Source organism: Manacus vitellinus, unplaced genomic scaffold (assembly GCF_001715985.3).
Source record: "Manacus vitellinus isolate BGI_N305 unplaced genomic scaffold, ASM171598v3 scaffold_2_pilon, whole genome shotgun sequence".
NCBI lineage: Eukaryota > Metazoa > Chordata > Aves > Passeriformes > Pipridae > Manacus > Manacus vitellinus.
The window spans coordinates 15,621,661-15,648,523 of record NW_021940208.1 but is presented as its reverse complement, the minus strand read 5'-3'; the positions used below and the strand labels follow the sequence as shown (position 1 = coordinate 15,648,523).

General features: G+C 40.1%; 1 protein-coding gene across 3 annotated transcripts in view; it reads left to right on the top strand.

The window, feature by feature from the left end:
- ATP8A2 (ATPase phospholipid transporting 8A2) overlaps window positions 1–26,863 on the top strand; it is a 295,712-nt gene that overhangs the window by 237,979 nt on the left and 30,870 nt on the right. For all 3 annotated transcript variants that reach the window (XM_018071399.2, XM_018071397.2, XM_018071400.3), the window contains one exon: window positions 26,553–26,641. In XM_018071399.2, coding sequence (XP_017926888.2) covers window positions 26,553–26,641 — 89 coding nt within the window. The remainder of the gene's footprint in view (window positions 1–26,552; window positions 26,642–26,863) is intronic.

The following is a 26,863-nucleotide window of genomic DNA, read 5'->3' as shown; positions in this document are numbered from 1 at the left end:
ACAAATTCTATGTACAAGAGAAGTGCAAACTGAAATGTAAGTAAACTGCCTGCAAAATTTTTTTAAACTTGTTTACTTGCCTGCTGATCTGTACCATGAAAGACTTAGTTGCAAAAACTGGCTTCTGGATTAAGTGATGTATCACTGAGCATTAGAAATATGTGCTATATTTACAATGTGGAAAATATTTATTTCATAGCTTATTTGGGCAGATGTGAGCAAGTGTGGGAAGTATGTTAATATATGGAAATGCGTAACTCTTTAAGTCAAATATTTCCACAGTTGGTAATATCCCCAGCACAGATTAAATTTCCACCCAAAGCACAACCATGTTCTTCACTGCCCTTCTCAACCTTGCCAAGTGAAGGCATGTCACTTCAGCAGGCATGGATTTGGTTTACTCAGAAGTGTTTTGCTCTGGTCACTTCCATAACAGGCCAAGCAGGCTGAGGGTCACTGACTGTCCAGCTTTAAGCAAGAGGATAGTGTTTAAACAGGATTTATGGCAAGCCAAGCCATACAAATTGTTGCTGTATCAGGTCACTAATCCAGTTAGTCCTGTCTTCTCTCAGGTTACATGTAGTAGTAGTATTTTTCAAATAACAGGAATTGAACCATCGAAGTTTGATTGAAACATGAAAAGCTGCTAATTAACCGTACTAATCTGGATGGCAGTGGGGAGTACCTTATGCCCTGATCCATGAGGATTTATACCCTAAAAACTGTAATCCCTGCCTTGGCCCTTTTTGTCATGTTTTAGAGGGCATATGTTACTGATCCATACACAGGCCAGCTCAATCACAGAGTGTTGGCTCTCTTTGAATCCAGCTGCTAAGCTACAATAGAAGAAAGCTAAAAATATATCAGATATTTTCCTAATACTCTACTGCCATGAAAGCAACTGGGTAGTTGTAAAAAGTCATCACAGAGTAGTCCCTCTAATTGCACAGTGCATTCCAGTAGGAAATCTGAGGGTTGACTTTTGCTCCACAGTCTCATACCAGAAGAGCCAGTGGAGGCAGGAGGGTTCCTCCACAGTTTGGTAGGTTGTTGGCTTCAAAGTGATCTTGTTGAAATGCATTCTTCAGGCTCTGTGGCATGGATTTTCACTTTTAAACCTGCTCCCTCTGTGACTTGGAACACCCCGTGTCCTTTCTTTCCTCCTGCCAAGGGTAATTAGCAATGGGAAACACAAGGCTGGTGATCTTGCAGAATGGAGATGAGCTTGTTCTGTTTTCAGACTCCCTGGAAAGAACTAAGAATCCTGTTTGTGTTCTCAGACTCTCTCACGATGACATATTCACATCCAAGCCCATTACTTGGCCTTATCTTCATTTACTTTGTGATAGAGTTTGACAGCTATATGGTTGTCAAGGTGGAAATTTCCAAGATTTTTGTCAATGGAGAATATTCCCATTAGTAGCCGAAAGGGCTCTGCTGCATACATTTATGCAGCTGAGTAGGCTGGATTTTCATGCTGCCTTTTATTTAGTACCTTTCACTGGATTTAGAGATTTTATTTCTCAGTTAAGAGTGTGCTTTGCATCCGCAGAGAGAAAGGTCTTTTTCTGACATACTACCAGGTTGATGTTCACTGAGCCCCTAAATGTTTTCTGTCTGCTCCTTCTCTGTAAGATCTTAACCCAATGCTAATATCCATGACGTGCCCATCTTGTGAACATCACCACTTGCTTCCTCCTTAACCTTTCTGTGGAAGGGGTGTTTTTGGTAGTGTTCAGTCAAGATGATAGGGAGGTATAGGGAGTAAAGCTACTTTTTGCTGTAAATTTCCACCAAAGGACATGATGTCTTTTGCTACATATTTATTCTTTGTATGATAGAATGAACTGTCCAGTAAGCGTCTTGTCTTTGAAGGAAAATGTAACATCCAATGCTGTCATCATGCAGTTAACTTTAAGTTTGAAAAATCAGAGAAAAATTTTCCAGAAGAAAGTGTCAACTTTTTCAGTTTATAATAGTGTTCGTGGTCCTGAGCAGTCTCATGAAAGAAAAGTTAATTCTTAGGCTGCAAAGTGTTTCTATGAAATACTTAGGGAAGGCAGGAGAAACTAAGAATTTGCCTTGTACTTTGCAAGGGTGAAAACACGGGGGGAAACACTACTTAAAATACAATTCTACTATTATTAGTTCTACTTAAAATATGTAGATACAGATATCTATGGAGATGGGGCACCAAATAATCAAACGTAATAAGCAAAAATGCTCAAGGATAGTTTGATGCAAAGGGATCGAAACAAACCCTATATAACCTCAGCTGAAGAGTATTTCTTAAGAGCTGCTTTCTAGAGTGAGGAAATTCCAGTAGAGCTTTCCAGTGATAATGGCAGTAGTAGAGCAAGAGGGAAAAAAAATTGCTTTGTAAGAAGCAGATTATTATTTTCATGAGGTGACAAACTGACGGTAATTTTGTATTGCAAAAAAACCTGACAGATGATGTGTGCATTTGAAGTGGTGCACCAGGAGCCCCAGCAGAGCACTTCGCAGCTTTTAGACAAAACTTTGTAGATGTGTACTTGAATGATGCTCTGCTGCTTTTGTGAGTTCAGTGACCAGCAAGATAGTTTCCATTCTCATGGAAATTCTCATTAGTCTGTCATAAATTTTCAGTTACAGATAAGTCAATTTGGCATTTTAATATTATGATATATTTGGTATTAATTTTTAATGATTTATCATTTTAGAAGAGTTGGCTTAGAGTTCTACACTCTCTCCTGTGCATTATATGCCCGAGTAGTGTGATTACAAGAGTAGGCTCTTCTGGATTTAGTAGACCCAAGACATCTCTTATTTATAATAAATCCCAGATGTGAAAGATGTGTATTTCCTTGGTAATTGCCTTTTTGCATCAACTCGGATATTGAGTATGGAATAAACCATTAAATACATATGTATGTCATATCCTATTGTTCAGCCTTTACTTAAAAAATCATGGTCAGCAAGATTCCCAGTAGGTGATGACTGGCTGGCACAATTTTGATTATCTTTTGATAGGTAATCCTGTTATCCTGCCTTTCCAGAGGGGGCAACCAGGAACTACAATTGGTTTTAGGGGTTTATTCGCTATTACAGCAGAATCTGATTATTCCATTTAGAGTGGTATTTAGAATGCTTTTTGATAACTATGTTGATATATACCAAATCAGAAGAGCAGTTTTTAGCAATTTCTATCCTTTTCCTTTAACCACTCTTATAGTGCATAGCCAAGAAAAAAGTAGGCTTTTTTTTAATATCCTGCAAATCTTTTCAAAATAGTAAGAGGAAAACTAATTTTATATAGCTGACTGAGGTTAGGAGCAGTGCATACTTGATTAGTTCAGACCACACAAACTCTAGTTTGTTTTGGAGCTGTTTAATTACAGATTCTTTCAGCATTGGATTTAAATTATGGTAGAACTGGAAATCTTAAAGCTTTGTGCTAATAAAATTCATCTACAGGTTTCATAATAAAAGTCAGAGAAAGTGCTTAACACAAGTATCAGATTATGTGACTAGAGCACAAGTTTGTTATATTTTGTTAGTTGTACATTTTGTGACATTGGAACTGGGACTTTGAAGGTGGTGGGTTGTTCTTTTGGGGCTTTTTGGAACAGGAATTCATTTAAGGTGAGGAACAGAAGAGGAAATCAGGGACATGTGTGTCTTTCTCCTCTTTGTAGTTGAAGCTGTGGGTAGAGCAGCTGTGGGTTCATCAGCTAAACGTAGGGTTAGAAGCCAGCACCAGTCTAGAAGTAATCTTAGTGTATTTAGTTCCATACTGTATGTGCCTTGCTACCATTTCATTTCTGTGCTTACATAGCTCCTGTCTGCCTGTGCCTCAGCCTCAGTGGTTTATTTCATAGGATTCCTTTTTACTTAAACCATGTAGACTGAGGAAGGATGGTTTTTTGTTTTTCTGGGGAGGATTTTTTTCGAAGAGATTTTTCTCTCCCACTCAGAGACTAAATTGGCCTGTGCAATACTCATAATAGTCTGTTTATTTTTGTGCTGTTAGACTGGCCTCACTTTTGGTTTTGGGAACCTCTGCACTTTCTAGATATGTCAGAGTGAGTAGGGATTGTGTACCTTGAATGTCAGGTCTTCTACTATAAAGCTCTACTGAAAACCTGTGTGGTCTTGGGGCTTTTTGTGTTTGCATTAATTTAATTGCTTCTCTGACCCCTCTTCCTCTGTTGGCCTTTCAAGCTCTGTGGGTTCTTAGCCTCACTGATATCTCTCCACAGGATCTTTGTACCAGGAAACATCCAGGCTTGTCTGGAACTCCCCCAGCCCTGCTGTCCAGTTATATGCAGCAGTTTCTCTGGCTTTTATACTAAACTTCTGGTTTTACAATTTTAATACCTGTAATTCACTTCCTTCTGTTCTGTTAAGCTGCAGATGAGGAGTTTATTAGTTTTAGTTCTCTTCATAACACATCTGTTTCATCATCTGACTGCTTTTTCATTTCTTTCTGAAGTTGCTTTCTGAGAAAGGGAAGTAATTTATAAGTATCCTTCTGGACCAGTTCTTTTATGCAGCTCTTCCAGTTATTTGATCACCTGTGTTAATTTCTTATATAGTTTCCTTTTATTTTTTTCCCTTTGGGTTACTTTTCCATACTGTATTTCTTCTATAGTATCCTAGGCAGTGCTTTTAAATTTAAGTCTTTATCATTGCAGTCAAACCAGAACATATTTTCTGCCTTAAAAGCATGCAAATTAAATTTGATCCTACATTATGAAATCTTTCAGTCTCACTGTATCTGTTACATAAAATGCAAATTGGGGATCCACAAGTTAAAACAGCAAGAGGTACTGCAGTTTGAAGGGAATGCAGCTGTGTGACTTTCCACTATTTTTTGATTTCACTGACTATGTCTAAGCAGGCTCTTGGTCTGCAGGGAACCCTAACTGTCCACATCAGAAACATGTTGAAATAAGCTATGGCTCAATTCCAGCCCATGCACACCAGCATTTCTCTTCCATGAAAACTATAATGTAGGAAATGTTACCTTCACAGTCATGTCTTTTCCCTGTATGGACTTGAAATATGGCCCAGACACACCCTCAAACTTAATGGCACCCCTGCACCAGCATTCAGACGCATGTATCGAGTCTCACTTGGGTTTTTATTTTTAGAGGTCTCCCTCTTTCCATTCAATCTGAATTTCCAGACCTAATTTTCCTATAGGCATACCTAGATATACCTCCTTTGGACCCAATGTATTAAAAAGATAATACATTAAAAGTCCTCATGGATGTCTGCAGTAAAATTTCTAAAGATAGGAAAATCCAGTGGTTCAGATCTTCACCTTATTTCTGTCAAATATTCTGATGTTGACAGTAATATTACTGGGATGCCTTATTTCTTGGTCTGGATTCTTTACAGGTTTCATAAAAAAGATCTACAAATTCTTGTGGTGTCGTGCATCTGAAAGGGATAATGCTTTTAGCTGAAAATAGAACTCTTCTGTTTGGTATTTTTTTTCAATTTATAACTTAGATATTCCCACTTTTTTTTTAAATCTTTTCTTTCCCATACATATGCGAAGTTGTTCTCTGAACGCTCTAAGGGTAAAGGTGGTCTTGGGAAAATAATGCCATATATGACATCAGTGAAGAGAGGCACTCTGGAGAAAGGCCTGTCAGAGGGGGACCTTACTTCAAGATTGCTGAACTGTGAATGTGGCAGGAAATACCCTAGGCAGTCTGGCTTCCCTAGGCAATGGCTTCTTGGGATCTCTCTTACTTTCAGGTACAGCAAAATCAATGGACACATGAACACTCAGTTGATGAGCTTCTACTGCTGGAATGTGCTAATTTAGATCTTGTTGCATGGAAAGGCTGTAACACTAATAATTGTGTTGTAAACCGGCCTAAGAAGAAAGCCTGTCAGGTTCAAAGTGACATCTAAGCAAGCACTGGAGTCTGCTCTAAGTGAGGGAAGGTTAAGAAAACCTGGATTCCATCAGTGGGACTGAACTCAAAACTGGTATGTTTTTAACACCAGTAACTTTTCCAGGGATTGAAAGCAGTGATGTCTCTGAAGGAGGTTAAAGCAGCTGTCTTCTGGGTATTTCATGTTAGTTTTAGCCTTGGAGAGCTCCAGGTTCACTTCTAGTCCATTTGCCAATTCCTTTCAGTACGTGAGCTCCCCTGCATTACACTTTCCTGTTTGTTTTCTAAGGACCATTACTGTTGTAATAGTAATGACATGATAGTACCCACCTTTGACCTGACAGTGAGTCCTCTTGTTTGCACTTGACTAACACTGGCAGTCAAAAGTCACCGAGTTGTGTTACTGTATTATTTTCCTGGAGTTGATTGACCTCTCCTAATTACTGTAATGTTTAATTTCTTTTTTGTTTATTTTCATTATGTTTCATAATTGATTCTGGATGCATGTATATGTATATCTAGCATCAAATCATAGAATGATTTGGATTGGAAGGAACCCTAAAAATCATTTAGTTCCAACCCCCCCGGCATGGGCAGGTTCACTATGTATGGGTAACCTTTGTTTTTATCCTGCTGGTTTGAATCCACTTTGCAGAGAATCACTTGTTTTGTAAGCAGCTCTGTTGTTTTGTTTCTTCTAGATGTTCAATACTCATAAATCTGAACTTACAGTCTCAGACAGTCCTGAAAAATATACTTAAGTATGGATTAGTAAAAATGGATTAGTATAATAGCTTGGATATGGTCTTTTCAGGCCTTGTCAGCACCTTGTTCCTGTGAGCATGCCCTAGAACTTGATTGCCAAATGGCACACAGGGTAAGGTTTACTTTGCCAATTTGCATTTGGGTTTACTTTCCTGTCTTTAAACTGTTTGAGGTAAACCACAGGTGTCTGGACTGAAAAGTTTGCAGAAGGCACCTAACTCCTGAAAATGCATAATCAATATATAGTGCTACAGTCATTTTCATAAACGTTAGTGGCTAATAGCTGTCTTAGGTTGTAATCATGTTAGGGCAATATTGAATGTGGTAACACCCTGAATCTGTCAAAACAGACACAGAAGCTGACAGTGTGTAGAAATCAATCACTTGATCTCTTTGTTGAAGCAATGTGTCAGTTGTGTACTTTAATAACAGTAGGCTTGAACTCTTGAGCTAATATGTGTGACCATACCAAGATCCAAAATGCAACAGTCTGCCTTTTCCTAATTACTTATTACAAATGCTTTTGCTAATGAAATGACAGTGGCAATTTTAATGGCCTAAATTTAAGAATTTCTGGCTCACTTCCAGAGGAGAATATAGTAGTGGCAAAAATAATTTAGCATTTCTGTAGCATGCTTTAGCATGGATCTGAAATCATTAGGGGCAAGCTAATATCTTCATGATCATTGTGCAATGTCCTCTAGGAAAACCCTGCTTTAGCAGGGAGGTTGGACCAAGTGACCCCATTGGTGGTCCCTCCCAACTTTAACCCTTCTGTGGTTGTATTGTCGTTTGCATCAAGTGGATAGAGAAACAAAATTATAGATGGGGGGAATGGGCAGAGTGAAGTACATCCAGTAGCAGGGCTTTTTAGCAAAGGAGGAGACAACAGGCTGCAAGTAACTGTGTTGTGACCTCTTTCAAATAAGCAAAAAAGCCTAAAGTTTGTGCTGAAATTTTTCCTGGCTACATTTTGAAAGGTTTGGAAAAAGACCACAAAATGCATGCTTGTCAAAATGGTGGGAGTGGGCATCTGTCTATAAGGGGTATTGCGAGCAGAAACAGAAGTGATTTGGCTTTTGTTTTACTGCTAGGGCTGTTGTTCCACTGAGATGCAGGAATCAGACACCGAACCTGATGAAAGTATAAGTGAAGGGGGGTAGTGAGGTTCCTGTGCCAAAAATGAGTATAAATTGGAAAGGCTGAATATGGGTTAGGAAAATCAAAACAATGTAAATATACACAGATGGTACTGTCAGTAACACAGAAGAGGTTAAAAAAAGAAAAAGCAAAGATTCTTGTATGAGGAAGCACCACTGTCACATTAACTTGGGGAAGAATTTGGCTTGTGATATTTAATGTCACATCACTCATTTAGAGCCCTAAAAATAGTGTTTATAATAAAACCCCTGACAAAGCCATGACTAGCGTGATTTAGATGGCCCCTTTCCTTTTTTAATTTGTGAACAAAGCTGTTCCTTTGAAGAGAAGTATTTGTTTACAATTGTTTATCAGTACAGGAAATGGATCAATTAGATAGAACGTTTTAAGTTAATTGAGTGCCACTAGTAAAACCACCTGACATTGTGCTGATGCCAGCAATGCCAGCTGAGAAATCTCATTGTTGTTGCTGTGGGAAAGGCAAAGACATGATGGGAAATGTTATTTTTGGCACTCGAAGGATTAAAAATTTTAAATATTTATAGAGTCTTATCTAAAATACTGATTGGTTATTAGTGCCTTGAATTGAGGCAGGGATGTGCAAATCCCTAGAGCTTTATGACCATACCCCATCTGAATTAGTCTGAACCATTAACAGGGAACTGACAGTCTAAATCTTCCTCTAGCTATATCCTCCTTTCCACACTGCACTGCCTTTATTTTTTTCACTTGGATTGTTTCATTAATGATCTAGAATGTAATAACAACATGGAAAAAAAAGTTGCAGATTCATCCCTCTTTGAAATATTTGGTTTCAGAGCTATATTTATATCTTTTTTTTTTTTTCCCTGCTACACAGGCTCATAATCCTTTTTGCCTGTGCAAAAGCAGAATAGCAGAATGACTTCATTAGCATGGTGCTACCTTGTTGCTGTAGCGAGTTTAGCAATCTTTTCTTATTCAACAATTCTTGCCTGCTGATTTAAGGGGGTTTTGGAAGGGGAAGGGGGGAGCTTTAACATAAATATTCTGGATTATTTTTCCTGGCACATTGATTGCCTGTTTTGAGACTGGAGAAGCTCTTGGATGCATTTGTTGATGTTGCAAACCCACATTTTTTCTGTCAGTTGCAGAATAGCTCCAGCTTTTGACAACTCTAATGAGGTCTTTGATAATGCTTCTGCTGCCTGTAGCAAATGGGCTTATTGTGGGAGCCAGTAACCCTTTCAGAAAGTCCCAATTTCAGAGCTCAGAGAGAAACAGGAGAGCACAACCTATAAGTAAAGACTCCTATCTCGCCTAATCTTGAATCTTGCAGGAGGACCCCCTGAGGCTACAAGTTGAAACTATTTTGTGTTGCTAAAGTTTATCAACTAATATTAAAAAATAAAAAATACTCTTTTCCTCTGATATGATTTTCATGTTGCTGTCAGGCTTGTGGTAAGAGAGTGAATGCACTTGGAACATACTTTAAGGGCAGAGCAGATAGGAAAACTCTCCAGGTCAGTTACCTCAAAAATAAGTCTCAAATTCAGTAGGCTTGTGAGCCTAAGGCAAGCTTAATTAAACTTAAAGGAAAGCAAAAATAAGAATTTTAAATGCTGGTTTGGTTCTCATAAACCTGAGTAAGCCAAACTCTGGATTACTCAATTATATATGGTTGGGGGATTTGTTTTGTGAGCATTTTACTGCGTGGTGCAGATTCTCAGCATCCTTCTCTTCTGCTGTGCATGTGTGCCAGTCTCTGAAGAAGGAGAGAAAGGAGTTTTAGATTATGATTTGGGGGCCCAGAATATGCTCCATGTGCCCCTATTTCATATAAGGCTGCCCTCAGACATGCTGGAAAGTATTTGTAAGGAGGAAGTGATACAATGATACTCTTTTGAATATTTACCTCAAAATGTATCTGTGCAGTTGTTCATGTCTGTGCCTTGGAAAAGGATGTAGTTTTGTGGTGTGTGTAGTTCTCACTTTGCGGTGCAAGTTTAATAGGAAGGTGCAAGCTGGCCCTAATGTGTTGTTGTGTGGGCTGAAAGCTTGTCACTTTTGAAGGAGCTGAACTCTAGAGCTGGGCACTCTGGTACTGGTTTTCCTCTCTTAAAAATGTTCATTAAGGAGCTCTCCATAATACCTATCTGCATTGAGTTATCTTTGTTCCTTTCACTTTTTGATTGAAATACACATTGCTTTATCATCAGTTTGGTTTACTTGTCTTTAAGCAAAACTAAAAGCTTTAAATCCTCTCCTGCTGCAGTGCATTTAATCACTGAGGCTGGTGCTGCCTTGCCTCTCTGTGAGAGGAGTTAGTCAAATTCCAGCTTCTGTGTGCGCAGGTACTTAGTTTCTCACATCTGAGAATGAGGGATAAAGGAGTAGTGTGAAATTATGCCACATGGTTATCATTTTGAGACAATGGGGTTATTCACTGTAATGTCTGTTAGGTACCCTTGCAGAAGATCTTATGCATGCTAGGTTCATGCATTAGAAGAAATGGATCAGATGTTTTTTTATCAGCATCTGTCTTTGGAAACCAACGTCCCTGATAATGATTGGTGACTGTCCCAGAGAACTATCAACTCTGTTCATCTTCTCAAGTCAGGCTTCTCAGCAGGCTGGGCGTCACAGAGTGTCATCACCTGAAAGATGAACACAAAATTATGAGACTTTATGAGACAAAAATTAATTTGAGAGTAATGGAAGAGTGGGTTCTAGAAGGTAGAGGAAGTAGGGGGATCTGGGAGATGTAGGAGTAAGAAGGTGGGTAAGGGTCACTGCAGTGTCAAGGGGATTGGACCCCTCAATGTTACGTATCCTCTCAATCTTGCCCAATTGATTTCATGATAGAGAAAAAATGTTTTATCCCTGGAGCCTTTATCTGCAGCCTCCAGCTGATACAATCTAAATAATGCATCTTCAGTCCCACTATAGGTACCTAACCTATTGTCTTGGCTGTGGCAATGCCCAGTGGCAGAAGATTAGGAAGAGTATGCAAATAGAAACAGATATAATGGTACTTTTGTGATGTAGTCTCCTAGCTCTAAGCAGCTCAGAGATTTCAACACCTAGAAACAGTATCTTTGTTTTTACTAAACTTGAATGGGGTTTTCTTCCAGGAAGCAGTGTAATTTTAAGTTCAAATTAAAGTTTTCCAAGTAGTGTGATCACTCTCTGGTCCACAGCAACCTGCATGAATCATATGCTCTATCTGTGAAAGCATATTACCTCTAAATGGTTTTGAACCTGCCACTGGCTGTCTGATCTGGTGTCTCCAGTTCTTGTACTAGAAAAAGAAAGGAACAGTTATTCTTTTTACCTGCTTTCTACCATTCTTGCCTTTATAGGCCTTTATATAGTCTCTTTCTCTCTTTCAGTGAAAGTCATCTCATTAGTCATTACTCATAATGAAGCCAAGCCATACTATGATTATTTTAGTTACCTTTCTTCTCAACCTTTTCTAATTCTCTAGTGTCCTTTTTGGAATGAAGGCAACATGCAGATGAAGCGCAGTTGGTTGTTGGTTTGGGGTTTTTTAATATCAGCAAAATATTTAAGTTTCTTCAATCCCATTCCTAGTAAGTCCTATCACTGAATTTCATTTTTTTGGACTGCTGGATAACAGGATTGCATCCTTGGGCCTTCGGCTGACTATTACTTATATTATTTTCCTCTACGTCTATCACTTTCTACTGAAACACATTGAATTTTATTTTATTGCATAAAATGTCCCTTTGATGTTCTTTCTGGTTATTTTGTATTATTTTATAGTCTCTCAAAGGGAAGACAATATTTCCTCTAACTGTTACCTTGATATTCACCCCTTTCCTAGACTCTTTGATTATCTTGTTTGCCACAAATCATAGTACAGCCTTCTGTAGAACTCCCCTGATGATCTGTCTCCATTAAGAACACCCAATTTGTTGTCTTGCTCTTGGCTTTGTGTTACCTAACTGGCTACTCTCCTGTGCAGGGACCTTTCCCACTTACTCTGTGGTACCTTATTTTCTGATGCTCTGATAAAGGACTTGATCAAGCTGGACCAAGCAGAAATTAGAAATCTGAATAAACAGAGGTCATCCAGTGAGGAAGTCTGACTTAGGCGAAGAGACCGCTTGTGCAGCCTGAAGTGCTGTGCCCAGAACTGGGTTGTGTGGGCACAGCAACAGAGTAATGCCCCTGGCATTCTGCCTCCCAAGGAAATAGCTGGTGGAAGTGGCCTCACCTGATCTTGACCCAAAACTGCAGTGTGATGTAGGGAAAGCTGTCTTAATTGCTGTGAGTGTTGGTTTTCCTTACCTACATGTTGTGGTTTAGCCCCAGCCAGCAGCCAAGCACCATGCAGCCACTCACTCACTCCCTCACCAGCTGGATTAGGGAGAGGATCAGAAGGGTAAAAAGTAGAAAACTCATGGGTTGACATAAGGACAGTTTAATGGGGAAAACAAAAGCCAAGCACACAAGCAAAGCAAAACAAGGAATTAATTCACTGTTTCTCATGGGCAGGCAGGTGTTCAGCAGGAGAGCAGGGCCCCATCACACGTAATGGTTACTTAGGAAGACAAGCGCCATTGTTCCAAACATACCTCCCTTCGTCCTTTTACCCTCCTTTTTATAAACTGAGCATGATGTCATCTGGTCTGGAATACCCCTTTGGTCAGTTGGGGTCACCTGGCTCTGTCTCCTTCCAATCTCCCATGCACCCCCAGCTTCCTTACCAGTGTGGCAGTATGAAAAGCAGAAAAGGCCTTGGCTCTGTGTAAACCCTGCTCAGCAATAACAAAAACATCTCTATATTATCAGTCCTATATTCAGCACAAATCCAAAACACAGCCTCATACTAGCCATGGTGAAGAAAATTAACTCTACCCAGCCAAAACCAGCACACTGCAGTATGAGAAATAAAATTTTCTACCTCACAGACATGGTATAGTGCTCAAATTAGTAAGCAGCATAGTTCTTGCTGGAGAGCCCTGAATAGAAAGAAACTGGGAAATGCAAAATATTTTAAATATTTGATCTAATTCTACTTGAGCATCAGTGTGACCTGTGCTCCAAGTCACTTAAGTGTTCTTGAAAAATGCTGCAATCATTAGTAAGCAGCTTGCAGTGCAATTGCTGGTCAGATGTGTGCACAGGGAGAAGGGGGAGGTACCCCTATAGGCTGAGATAAACCTCCAAAGTCCTTAAAGGGGAAAAACAGTGGTTTAAATTAAAAGATTGCTGGCAAGCCTTTTAAAAATGCCAGTTGTCTGATACTAAGAGACTTACAGACTTTGGGATTTGTTTCCAATGTCACTGATACAGCTTTGGAAGATCTTGATATTTCTACTATTTTAATGTTAATTCTAAAATTACCGATCTTCATCTACTGTACCTTGTAGGGTTTAAGCAGAATGTCAATCCACCATTTTTAGTAGTCAGGCAGAAACTATTTAAAAACTATTCCTGATGATATGCAGCTGACACGATTTTAAAGAACAGCCGTATGGGAGTGTTTCTTTTAAAACTACACATAACATGGCATTGTAGGATTCCTGCATACAGAAGAAAATAAACCAGGTCAGCACAGGTCAAACTTCAGTCTTCCAGTGTGAAAAGCATCTATTTTAAGTGGAAGATGAGAAATGATATGGTAACTGTTACCCTGAAGTGAAAAATCATGCTGTTTATGTATTTAATTGGTCAGGGTTTGCAATGGGGCTTTTAATTCTGCTGTTGTCGGATCTTGTACTGCTGCTGTCGATCACAGGTTTTCTCTTTCTTAGAAGACTCATGGTAAATTTATTTTGGATAGTTTCTTAACAGGTGTTTCCTCGACATTGCGAATGCTTTAAATGAGAACTGTGCTCCATGTCCGGAGTTCTCAGCTGAAATCACACGCAGCCTGACACGGGCGCTGGTGTGTTTACTCATCTGTGGCCATACTGACAGCAGGCCCTGGTGGGTCCCTGCTGCCCGGCCTGGACGCAGAACAGATGTCGGGGATTAGGAGGAAGGATCCAGGGAGGCTTTCAGGCTGCACGTTGGCGGAAGTCATTCATTGTGGAGATGCAGACAGGGCTGCTGGGCCTGTGCTGAGGAGTCACCCAAAATGGGTCTTGGTGTGTTTGAGTATCTGAATCAAAACCAAATGTTTTCCTGGTACCTTTTAATTAAAGGGAAAGCATAAATCAATACCAAAAAATAAAGTTAATGCAGCAAATGATATTATATTTCAATAGTGTTCTTCCCAGCAAAGAAGCTGGCAATATGGGTCTCCTAAAGTCGCTCTGCCTTGCATGCTGTGGGTGGAAAGGCTGCCCAATCTGTCCTGCTGGGAAGGAGTGTGAGGCAGGAGGTGGCTGTGCTGCCTGACTTGAGGCCGGGTGGCCAGCAGATTCTCTGCACCTTGGACTAGCACTTGTGGTCAATTTGTCATTTTGTCAGTGTTTTATGATAAACAGAGCATTTCCTGTGGGACTACCTATCTTCAGCAGTCACTGGCTCTTATGTTTGGAATGTTGCATGCTCAGAAATCAACCATCTGTGGAAACATAGGGGTGGCACAAGATGACCAAGACTGAGCAGTGCAGAAGATCTGCCGTGGCACTGTGTGTCTCCTACAAACATCAAATACTGCACTGCATTCCTTTGAGGCTTGTCAGGCATTTCTCTGGGCTGGGAACCTAACTTTTGGCTGCAATTCATTTATTTGTAGATTCAGAGCAGGTATCTGTAGCTGTGATTCGTGATGTGGAGAAGAGAATTTATATAAATCGTTACTATACTGTGATGATGCTGTTATGAAGGTTTCAGTAAAGGGTTAAAGGAAGGAAGAAGGCTTTGGCAAGAGAGTGTGGTGGGAATCATTGTAGATGTACTTTGTATGTGGTAATTAAAGGCACAGAGACATGGGGCTCTATGAAGAGGTCGTATGTGCTCAAACAATGGCATAAATTGCTCATTGGGAATGAAAATTAAGAGAAGGAGCAAGGTTTTATGGGAAAAAGTACATATTTGTGGTAAGGCTCCATTGATCTGAGATGAACTGCAGTCATGATAAAAATAACCCCAAGGTTTTGTGGCCTCCAGGAGAGACAGTATGACAGTAAAGAAAACTTTGACCTAGCTGTATTTAGAATATGCTTTAAGAATATAACCATTGAGTGAAGATAAAATCTCAGGTGAATATGTAGTGACTGAGCTAGTAAATTACTCTTTCTGGAGAAATACGATGCGGGGAAGTAATGACTTATCTAATGTGAGTCAACCATTGCTGTAACAGATTAAGAACAGATTAAAATGTCTAGAACTGAGTTTAAAGGCCACAGTTTTTCAGAATGCAGAACTCCCTCTATTGGAAGTGATGTACTTTCAGCTGCTGTTGACTTTGGTAAGAATTTAACCTGCTCATAGATTTATAAACCTATGCCCCAATTTAAAAAACTTGGAAAAGATCTACTTCTGAGCCTTGCAGTTACCAGATCTAATTCATGCTATATGATTATTAGCCATTTTCTGAAATTCTTGAGCTGTTAAGGAACCCACAGGATGTAAGACATGGGAGAATAGTGTTATCCTAGTAAATTTAATCTCAAGTCGTATCAGGAAATAAGTAAGAACGGAATACGAACAACAGTGTTTTCCGTTTGTGGGTTTCAATGCTCTAATACACTGCAAGCAGCAAATCTGTAGGTTCGCAGTACTCTCCAACAAGCTGCTTGCAAGAGAGGTGTCTGCCTACCCCATCGAAATTGCTACATCAGGACGCTGGAGAGCAGCAGTCTTCCTAAAGTCAACACATTTGCCAGATTTGGGGACAACATGCTGAATCTAATTTGAACTAATACTGATAGAAGTGTTGCCACTGGCCATTCCAGATTTTTATATGTGCCACAGAACTTGAGTTTTGGTCAGCAGCTTCAGTCAGGAGATAGAATTGTTTAAATGGCTCAGGCAAGTGCATAGATACCTGATTCTACTTACCAGAAATATTTAATAGTGTAGTTAATGTGGTTTATGTTTTTATGTTTTTTAATCCACTCTCTTAAGATGGTCTATAAAAGCCCAAAAAAGCTTAGCACAAGGATACACTCTGTGGCAAAACAGGTAGTAAAAGAGTAAATGCACATCTCAAATATGGTTTTTTTGAAGTTAATAAAACAATCATGTGAGATGAGGAAGTGTTATTTGATACTAATATAAAAACCCCTGTTTTTCGATATAGTATTTGTTTGTTTAAAACCTTGTTTTTGAAACATTCCGTAGAGGTTGATTCTATCTTCTGTGTTTTCTGAAGTTGGGATGTATGCTCACATTCATACCATGAAGCCATGGTAGAGGTAGAATAAGACCAGGGTTCCTGAAAGTGATCTTTCTGCTTATGGCAGAGCATCTTTTTACTTAGAAATGCTACTTTGCTAATAGTGAGGGGGATGTGTTTTATGTGAGGAAACCGGTGCTGTTGCAGTAGCACAGCTGGAAGATTTCAACACACAAAGCCAGGAAATTTGAGGGTTCTGACTCTTTGTAGGTATAACTTTGTAGGTATAACTTGTATCTTGGCTAGCAAGCAACAGCTTCTGCTAAACATAATTACTCTCTTGGAGTTTTAAATTCAAAGGTGGGTTCTATAAAATTTCACTTTTTTCCCCCCTGCAGCTTTCATGATAAAGGCACAGTTATTAAATAAGGCTAGCTACTATACAAGAGTGGTTGCTCCTAAAACCTTCACAGAAAGTTACAGGCAGCTAACAAGAGTGGTTGCATGTTGAACATTACTTCAAGAGGAGGACCATAATGTAAAGGATAAATTTCTTTTTATATGCAGAGTAGAAGTTTATACTGAAGTGCATGAAGAAGTGAATAAGACAAACATTGTCGGGTCTGTCAAAGTTAGTCTTTTGTATTTACTTTGTTCTTTCTATTCATGCCTCTTTTGGTGTAATTTGAAAGGGAAGGAGAGAAAAAATACAAGGATTCTAAAAAAAGTGTCTGTAGGATTGACTTTGCTTTCATACTGGGAAGGACACTTTCCTACATGTTTTACCTTGGCTTGGTGAAGTTACAGCCCCGTGGCAGGTCACTGCCCACCAGTAGCTAGCTACCCATGGGCCTGCCCTTCCACATTTTCAAGGGTGAGTTCATTTTAAATTGAAATACAAAAGAAGATTATACTGTGTTGCACAACTGTCCAGTTGGGTAAATCTCGGAAAACTCAAACTATCTTATGATTCAAAATAGCATCAAGCCTGATGCAGATGAGGAAAAAGAAATCTTGATATAAACATTGTCAGGGGCTGGTTGTTTTTCCCCAAATTGTTTGTAGTCCTCACGAACATGTGCAAAGGAAAGAATTACTTTGATTCAATGATTTTAATTTGTGCTGGGGGAGCTCAGACTAATACAAAATTATATTTTATAGTTGAGTTTTTTTAACCAGGAAGAATAATTAGCGTCTCATGCCATTTAGGTAAAGTTTTACTGAGGTGTTTCATCCTCTTTAAGGAGAAGTTCTTTGGTTGACAAGATCTGTGTTTCCTAATAAAATTTCAGGAATCCACTTATCCATTTACATGGAATATGATTTTACTACTAAGTTTTAACAAACGGTCTTCTCCAAATGACTTTGAAGAAACATTAATTTATGGGGGTTTTTATTGAGCTTACTGTAATCAGTAATGAAAAAAATGATGGGCTGCATGAAATTGCATCAGAGTTTACACTGCTAGTGAACCATAAAATCAAATTAAAGCACCATCTGATTAATTTTCTTAATTTTTTGCTATCAGAGTAATAATAGAAAGTAGCATGGGCAGACTCCTTGTTTAATTGGTACTGTTGTATACTAATTAGATAATGAGATACAATAATTTCTTCCTTAAGTAAGGCTCCAGATGTAGAATATATTTTTAGTTAACGCAAAGCAGAGCTCATTAACATCCTTTGGGACACATTAGTTGATGATATATTCATTCATCTATCAAATATTAATTTCTGTGAATTACATTAAGAAATAAAATAGAAGTAGGTTGCTAACTTGCTGTGTTTCTCCATTATGGAATAAGAATTCCTGACAAGAAAATAAAAGCATGTAGGAGCTCTGAGGATTTCACTGTGCTCCTGTAGTGTTATAACGCTAACTGTTTTTTCCAAAATCATGGCTGTGTATGTCAAGTTACTTTGGGTGGAGCTTTTTCTTGCCCTTGAAGATACTAATTTACTGGTTCGTAGTTTTGTATTGCTAATTCCTGGCATTTTCTGATCATGAAATAGCTTAAAGGAAGCAATTCGTCTTTTTTGAGTTGCCATTGTATTTTTCTGAGTCTTCTGTACTTCAGTTTGTATTTTCCTGCTTTCTTTTATCCATCATAACCAGCAACTTCTTTAACGAAAAGTTTCTTGCCTGAGACCTGTATCTCAAAATTCCTTGGGCTTTGCTAGGAATGCCAAATATATGCCTTTGTGATATTGTGTTGGCATTTTTCTTTTTGCTCAAAGTACTGCTCCTGTTGTCCCTCCCTACATTTATATCCAGGTGCTACATTAAAATTACCAATAAACTGGATAACTATGTCATGGAAGCTACGCAGCGGAGAGATTTCTTACTCTAGGCTTCCGTATGTCTTTGACTGGCAAAATTAAGGGAAAAGGGTAAAATATGTGAGTGAGGTGTCTTGATTTCTTTTCTTTTCTCCTCCTACTGCTCTCAAGGGGATATGGCTATATGAGCAGACACTGCAAGAGGGAGGAAATAGGTTTGAGACTGGACCAATGTATCATTGTGTTAAATCCAGCCAGCCAGTGAGGTCATTGTTTTCATCTGAGTCATTTTAGAACGAAAACTCTTACATTATGGAAAACATTGCACATCTTTATTTCAGACATGGAAATATCCAGCCAGCCTTTCAGTGGCAGAGCTCCGCTGATTTCATCTGAGGTACTCCTGACTCCCAGTGGTGCAAGCAGGAGGGGAAATAAAATTTTTCTGCCTCATTTTTTACCACTTTACCACTAACCCAAAGGAGTTACTCTTTAGGCACTTTTCCTGCCTAGACTCTTGTTGAAGAGGGAGCTGGTAAATCTGTTGATCACACCTTTCAACCCTGAATCTAGTAAAGCTGTCCAGCCTGGAGCTGGCTACAGTTATGCTGTGGGGAAGTCCTTAAGCACCAACTCATGTTGAAGCTAGACTGTATTCCACTGTGCACAGGGAAAATCCTTGAGACTGCATTCTTGGGTATTGATTATATTTCATATTTGGACTTCAAGAGGCTCATTCTCTGTGTAGTGTGATTTAACTGAGGAACTTGGGCAGTCTGCCCAGCACTGCAATTGAGTTGTGTGAGTAGGAGCTGGCCCTGTCATCCCTCTGCACTTTCAGCTTTAATGTATATGATCTTTAAGGTGAGTCTGATATTTGTAGCACTTTGAGGATCTTGTATAATACAGTAATTTTAACACAATTTGTCTGTCTACTACAGTATTAACAGCATGGGGTGAAGATACTGACCATTCCACATAAGCTAATAGCAATAGCAGGAGGTTTTGACTGCATGTAATAAATGCCTTTTTATCATTTGAAGTGTGAGATAGTTGATGCTTTCAGAGTAATTTATGAAAAATTGATTGGTTTATGGCACAGTATCTTCCAGTTGTTACATGGCATGTGTTTAGACTGTTAGTATATGGCAAGTCTTGTGTCTGCTTAAGATCTGTTCAGTTACTTGATTGTTGAGAAATTAATATTTTTACCCATTCAAGGTTAAACTTCCAGGTCTTTTAAAAGAATACTACCTAGTGCTGGTGCTGAAACATTCAGGCTTAAGAGGACCCAAAACATGCAGAGCATGCACAGTGCAGCTCTCTAAAGGAAGAGAGCTCTCTAGAACAGGTGTGGGTAATGGTCTGCAAACTATAAATATATATTTGTTGGGGAGTTTGCACAGTGATATTGTTGACAATCTGTGATAGTTTTTTTAATGCATGGAATCTGTTTCTACTGAAGTAAGGGTTTAAATTTTCTTATGTAAGCATTTTAAAAAAAATCTGCTGCAAAGATGTCTAAGCTGTAACAGAAGTACAATAATTTCAAAATTGGGGTAGCATGTGTTTTACTTTCTACTGCAAATATTTCCTAGACATTTAAAGCAGTGTCTGAATCTATAGAGCCTTGTTGAATCTATAGAGCAAATGGAAGGCCATATTTCCCAGGAATCTGGAAGTTTCTAGAACATTGCTGTAATGTGTCCCAGTGCTAATGCCTGAGCTTCTCAAGGAGAATAATATATTTGTCCATACACCCTGCCTTTGGGTGAGGGACTGGAACTTAAAGATAAACGGAGGAGGATTGTTTGCCCAAGCTAGCAGCACTAGTGGGAAAGTGTCTGTGATGAAGGCCCTTAGGAGTAGCACCTCACAACAGTGGGCTGAGGCAGAGATAAGCTTTGAAGAAAACTGTCTTCATTGATTGTATAACAGACATGCTTGCAAGTGACTTGCCTAACATGGGATGGGAGCAGAGTGACCAACTGGGATTCCCCTACCCCAACTTTAGCCTTTCTCAAATGCTGTGCTCAGACCAAGCCACTGGTCTAGAACTAATGGAGGAGAGGTACTGGCAGAGATGTCTACCTCATGCATCTCAGTTGGCTATTTGAGGTGGGGTTGTCTGCTGCTGGGGATGCATTGCTTTCTGCTTTGGGTATTGAGGCAATGCAGATGGAGCAGCAGGGCCAAGGCTCCCAGAGCTGCACTTGCAGCTTCAGCCACATGTCTCATCAGGAGGATCCTTCAGTGTCTTAGAAGTCTAGATCAATAGTATTGAATATCTTGTGCTGTTGCCATATGTGAATCCCTCACAATAGTCATGTGGCCATCTTTTCTCTCACTCCTCCTTTCCCAAGTGCTGCCAAAGGTGGAGCCATGCTATCATCCACATGTAACTACTGGTGACTTAAGTAGTACGCCATCACCTGACTGCAGGTTAGACTTGAATCCCTAGCTTATAAAGCTGGAATTGAACAAATATGAAACCACAATTGAGTGACTTATCGCGTCCTTACCCATGTCTCGTGGAAAGAGCTATGATCAGGCTCCAGGTGCACTTCCAATAATACTTTTTATCGTGCTGTAAATATAAAGCCAGCTGTTTCCATCATGATCTTATGCTTTTGCTGTTCATTTTTTGTCAGAGTTAAGATGCATGGATATATGAGGAAATGAAGTCACAAAGAACTTTTGTTATTCAAAATAAAAATTTAAATTTTGTCTCACTTTTCTAGAATGACAGAAGATGATTGAGATCCTTGTTTGGTTTGTTAGAATCATTTACTGGTTCCCAGTTGTCTAACTATGCTGTGAAAAGAATACTAAAACAGTCTGCATATTGACTTCCCACCCCTGGGCACTTTTGGCCTTGTCCTTCTTGGAAGTTGCTGAAAATAGTGGCACCACCTATTGGTGGAATAGTACAACTAGGAATGATGCTTATTTGCATACTAAGGAAAAGTAGTAAAACAGAGAAAAAAGTTCAAAATGTATTCCATATTGCAATTTAAAATTTGTTTAAAAACAACCTATTCTGTATTTGATATGCTTGTGTATAGCATGTTCTTGAGTTAAAATAAGCAAACAAAAACTCCGAAAAACCCCAAAAACCAAAAAAGCACACCTTAACCTAGGCTTTGTAAAATAATAGTACAAAACAGATCTTCCTGGTCATTCTGAATGACCAGTATTATCACTTTTTTACTGTGTTTAAAAGAAGAAAAAGAAACTACTCACTCTTGCAAAAGTTGTTTACAAGAGGTTAAAGGTATCGGGACCTAAATTATTTTCTCCTCAGTTGTGAAATAGCTGGAGCCAAGATTTTTTTTCTTTCTTTTCTTGTTCCCATTCTTTCTTTTTAACAAATGTTACCAGTTCTCTAAAATGAGTGCTTTGTCTGTGGCAGATTAATCAGTGCTTGAAAGGCAGTCTACTGGTGGCAGCAGTTTAAGTTGCAATGTCCTCAGTAGGAGGACTTGCATTAGTCTCAAGTGTTTTGGGGGGGTGCCTTGTGATTAATGATCTCTGGTAGTTAGATTTGGATGGGATAGTCTCTAATGTTTACATCAGTAGACAGAATAAAAATTACTTAGTTGCATACTGTGGGGCCTGTGTGATGACAGAGCTGCTCAAAATTCTGAATTTTTTTTAAAAACAACCTATTTCTACTGCTTCTTGTGATCTTTACCAAAAAAAAAAAAAAAAGAAAGAAAGAAAGAAAGAAAGAAAAAGTGATCATTCCTGTTTGGTAGCTCTGCTTTTCCTATCTAGCAGGGTATAACTGATAGCTGAAAGGTGTTATTCACTGGGACTGGGTATAGAAATGCCCTGTTTCACTAAAGATGTAACGTAGTACTGTCTTTGCTGTCAGGAATAGCTGAGCAACTGGAATGCAGCACAGCAACAGCTGGGAAGCCTGAGAAAAGCTTTGCTGGGATATATAGGTGTTCTTATTGTAGCTTCTGTTCATAGCCCAGCTCTCTATCCTGCAAGTTGGAGACTATCCTAAAAGTGGGTAGTCTGTGGATGTCCCCAGAACATGCTAGGTGATTTCCAGTGAATCCTCTGCTGAGGAGCCCCCCATCCTGTGAGCAGATGGTGTGATCCTGCCAGAGAGGAGACTGTTCAGAGGCAGAGCTGTGCATGCAAGACAAACCAGTTCACTGTCAAGCAGCATAGAATAACTATGGGAAACTAGAGGTGAGCAAGAAAGAAACTTCCAGATGAGCTCAGAAATGGAGTAAAATTTTCGTAAGGATTGTGTGGAAAAAGGCTTGCCAGTAGTAAAATGAGTGTTTGACAGGGTTCAGATGAGATGAATAGTTTCACTGTTATGGTGAAGTTTTTGGAAGAACAATACTTGAGTAAAATACATAATTGCAGGCAAAAAGTATTTGGCTTTGATTTTTTTTTTATGTGAGACATGTCCAAATTCATAGCCATTGGTTGAGATGTCAACATTTATAACAACAATAATAGCATTTAAACTTCTATTGAACACATACTCAGATTGTTCTGCACTTTGAAAGTGTGTCAAGTTGCTTTCAACTAGAAAAGCGAGAAGTGGAACGTAAAATATTTCAGAGCAAAAATAGCAGAAAATGCATATGGAATACTATGGACCCTTTTTAGCCTTTATTAGCAAAGGCAGCGTAAGGATGGTCAGTGGAAATAATGCTGATGTGGTTCTGTGACTGCTAGCACTTGCAGGGTCACAGCCAAAGAAGAGCAAAGCATGAGAATAAATCTCATTAAGTTTTGGCACTGTTATTACAGTTCTGCTTTTTGGCTAACAATGAAGTTATGAATTCTCTCTTATTCCTGCACATCCTTTTCTTTAAATAAGCATTGATCAAAACTGCCTGTATGCTTCTGGCATTCACATGTGAATGAAGGCATGAGGGCTCCCAAATAACTGAGAGCTGATTCTGGGACTGAAATGTGTTTGCTTACTGTCTGTGTGGGTGGCAAAGTGTCCATAAATGTTTTAGCACTGTCTAGCTTGCTCTTGGTTTCAGTACAAGATTTACCACTGGTCTGTCAGTCCAGCAATAGCATAGAGGATTTAACATTTAAAAATTAAAAATGCTTTTGGAAGTACTCGCTACTGGGCAATCCAAGGGCAAGTTACAGAATCACAGAATCAACCAGGTTGGAAAAGACCTGTGAGATCGAGTCCAGCCCACCACTCTTGTCAACTAGACCATGGCACTAAGTGCCACATTCAGTCTCTTGAATACCTCCAGGGACAGTGACTCCACCACCTCCCTGGGTGGCCCATTCCAATGTCTGATCACTCTCGCTGTAAAGAATTTCTTTCTAATGTCTAACCTAAACCTTCCCTGACACAGCTTAAGACCGTGCCTCCTTGTAGTACTGCTGGTTGCCTGGGACAAGAGACCGGCCCCTACCTGGCTACAACCTCCTTTCAGGCAGTTGTAGAGAGCGACGAGGTCTCTCCTGAGCCTTCTCTTCTCCAGGCTGAACGACCCCAGCTCCCTCAGCTGCTCCTCATAGAGCCTATGCTCCAGTCCCTTCCCCAGCCTCATTGCCCTTGTTTGGACACTCTCCAGCACCTCAGTGTCCTTCCTAAACTGAGGGGCCCAGAACTGGACAGAGTACTCAAGGTGCGACCTAACTAGTGCTGAATACAAAGGGCAGAATCACTGCCCTGGTCCTGCTGGCCACACCATTCCTGATCCAGGCTAGGATACCATTGGCCTTCTTGGCCACCTGGGCACACTGCTGGCTCATGTTCAGCTTCCTGTTGATTGGAACCCCCAGGCCCCTCTCTTCCTGGTCACTCTGCAGCCACTCTCTCCTCAGCCTGTAGCACTGCATGGGGTTGTTGTGACCACAGTGCAGGAGCCTGCACTTGGTCTTGTTAAACATCATACTGTTGAATTTGGCCCATCTATCCAGCCTGTCCAGGTCCCTCTGCAGAGCCCTCCTACCCTCCAGCAGGTTGATACTCCCCCCCCAACTTGGTGTCATCTGCAAATTTGCTAATGGTACACTCAGTCCCCTTGTTCAGATCATCAGTAAAGATATTAAACAGGACTGGGCCCAACACTGATCCCTGGGGGACACCACCAGTGACCGGCTGCCAACTGGATGCAGTCCCGTTCACCAACACGTTCTGGGCCCGGCCCTCCAGCCAGTTCCTAACCCAGCAGAGAGTGCCCCTGTCCAATCCATGGGCTGCCAGCTTTTCCAGGAGTATGCTATGGGAGATGGTGTCAAAGGCTTTGCTGAAGTCCAGATAGGCCACATCCACAGCCTTCCCCTCATCCACCAAGTGGGTCACCTGATCATAAAAGGAGACCAGGTTGGTCAGGCAGGACCTGTCCATCCTAAACCCATGCTGGCTGGCTCTCATCCCCTGTCTGTCCTGTAGGTGCCATGTGATCACACTTAAGGTTATGGAACAGATCATCCTGCCAGGCACTGAGGTCAGGCTGACAGGCCTGTAGTTTCCCAGGTCTTCCTTCCAACCTTTCTTGTGGGTGGGTGTCACGTTAGCCAGCTTCCAATCATCTGGGACCTCCCTGGTGAGCCAGGACTGGCGATAAATGATAGAGAGCAGCTTGATGAGCTCTTGTGCCAGCTCCCTCATCACCTTAGGATGGATCCCATCTGGTCCCATAGACTTGTGAGGATCCAAGTGGCTCAGCAGGTCACTAACTTCTTCCTCCTGGATAACAGGGAAGTTGCTGCTAGATGTGACTTAGTTGTTAGGTGAACAACTTTAAACGGAGATCAACACCAGGAGAACATACTAGATGCTATTGATGAACATTCTGGCAAGGCACTGTGATGGCTTTTCTCGGTTTAAAAGCTTTACTGTAGTGATTGGTAGAAGTCTTTTGTTGTGATCAGTCATGTTTAAGGGTATAATTACAAATTTTGTCTTCTTACAATATATTTCAAAGGTTAGTAGATATTTTGTGTAGTTCCATGTTCTGCAGCTCAGCTTTGTGTTTATCTGTGCAATGCCTTGGCACTCTAGCATTGCAGGCTTGCAATGCTTGTGTGCTACAGTAGTGAGGCAAAGCTGAGCCAGCCAAGCCTGCCTTCCACTGGTGAGGCAGCTGCTACAGTTTTGTGTCCGTGGGTACGGGCCTCCCTGCCTTTGGCAACGTTGCATGTAAATGTCGGTAGATGTGTGTATGGAGCATACAAAATATTGGGAAGTAAATGTTTTGGGAAAAAGATACAGCAGTGTCCATAACTGGCAAGAGAGCAAAATCTGTCTAGACACTGGAAATCCTGTTGAAACCCTTCGGCCTCTATTTCAGTTGTGTCCTCGCACCAAAAAAAAAAAATCCTTTCTGTCCCTAATGTGCTGGAGAGCTTATTCTGATGGGATTCTGATGGGAAGTGTGTGTGTTGCATGCAAGAGGTGATGACGTCTCAAGTCTTCCATTTACTGAACCTGGGCCTTAATCACCATTAATTTAGCTGCAAAAGATTCTAATGATCTAAAATAGCATTTTTGTAAATAGTGTTGTATTTCAACTTTGTTCTATAACTATGTGTATATGCTGGGTTGTGCAGGGTTTCTTCCTTCTCAAATCCCACCAAGCTTTTTCTTCAAGCATTGCAACAATGCGAAAAACGCAAAGATAAACTTTGAACTCTTTGTTTGTAAAAAAAGCCATTTGCAGGACAGGAGTGAATCTTTCCCACCCTGGGTTTCAGGCAGCAGTAGTTTGAACAAGAAGTGCTGTATTTAAGTGGAATATGACTGAAACATTTTAGTGAGAAACGTGTTTTTTTCATGTCAGTTTGATCCTGCTTAGAGATCCAGGATGGTAGGTAGAAACAGAGTAAGCAAAAGGCACAAAAGATAGTCAGAAGGGCAAGTTAAATATACTTATGGTGCTCTTCTCCATGACTTAAAATGTGTCTGCCTGAATCCACAACTTAATATCATTGGAGGATTTGGTCAAAATGCTTTTAAAAAATTGTTTTCAAAAATTTCTAAGGAATCTGAGGTCATAAAGAAACATTGCAGTGAAAAATACCATTAGTATTTGTTAATTGAAGGCCTATCTTCTGTTAAGAGTTGATGAGGCTTACCAGCACCATCAAATTTCAACATCACCCAGTACCTGTCTGATGCCAGGTACTTTTTGCTTGTAAACAACCACTTAACATGTAATGGCTTGAAAATACTCATGATTTATTTGTTTGTTTCCTTCACAGGCTGGAATGGTGTTAAGATGTGGATACTTCTGGTTTGGCTTGTTTCTTGTGCCCACTGCGTGCCTTGTTAAAGATGTGGCGTGGACAGCGTAAGTCCCAGACCAGTCCTCTTCGTGTTTTAGGAATTATTCTGTATTCACGTGTTGTCCAGTTCAGTGTTGTTCTGTAAAGAACTATGAAGTCTTTCAGTGAACGTGAAATGGTACTCCTTTGGAAGGGAAAAAAGGTGAAATGGGCATGATTTCTCACCTGTCAATGCAACCAGCAATGTGAGAGAATGAATAGTTAGTCCTGAATCTGAAGGAGGAAGC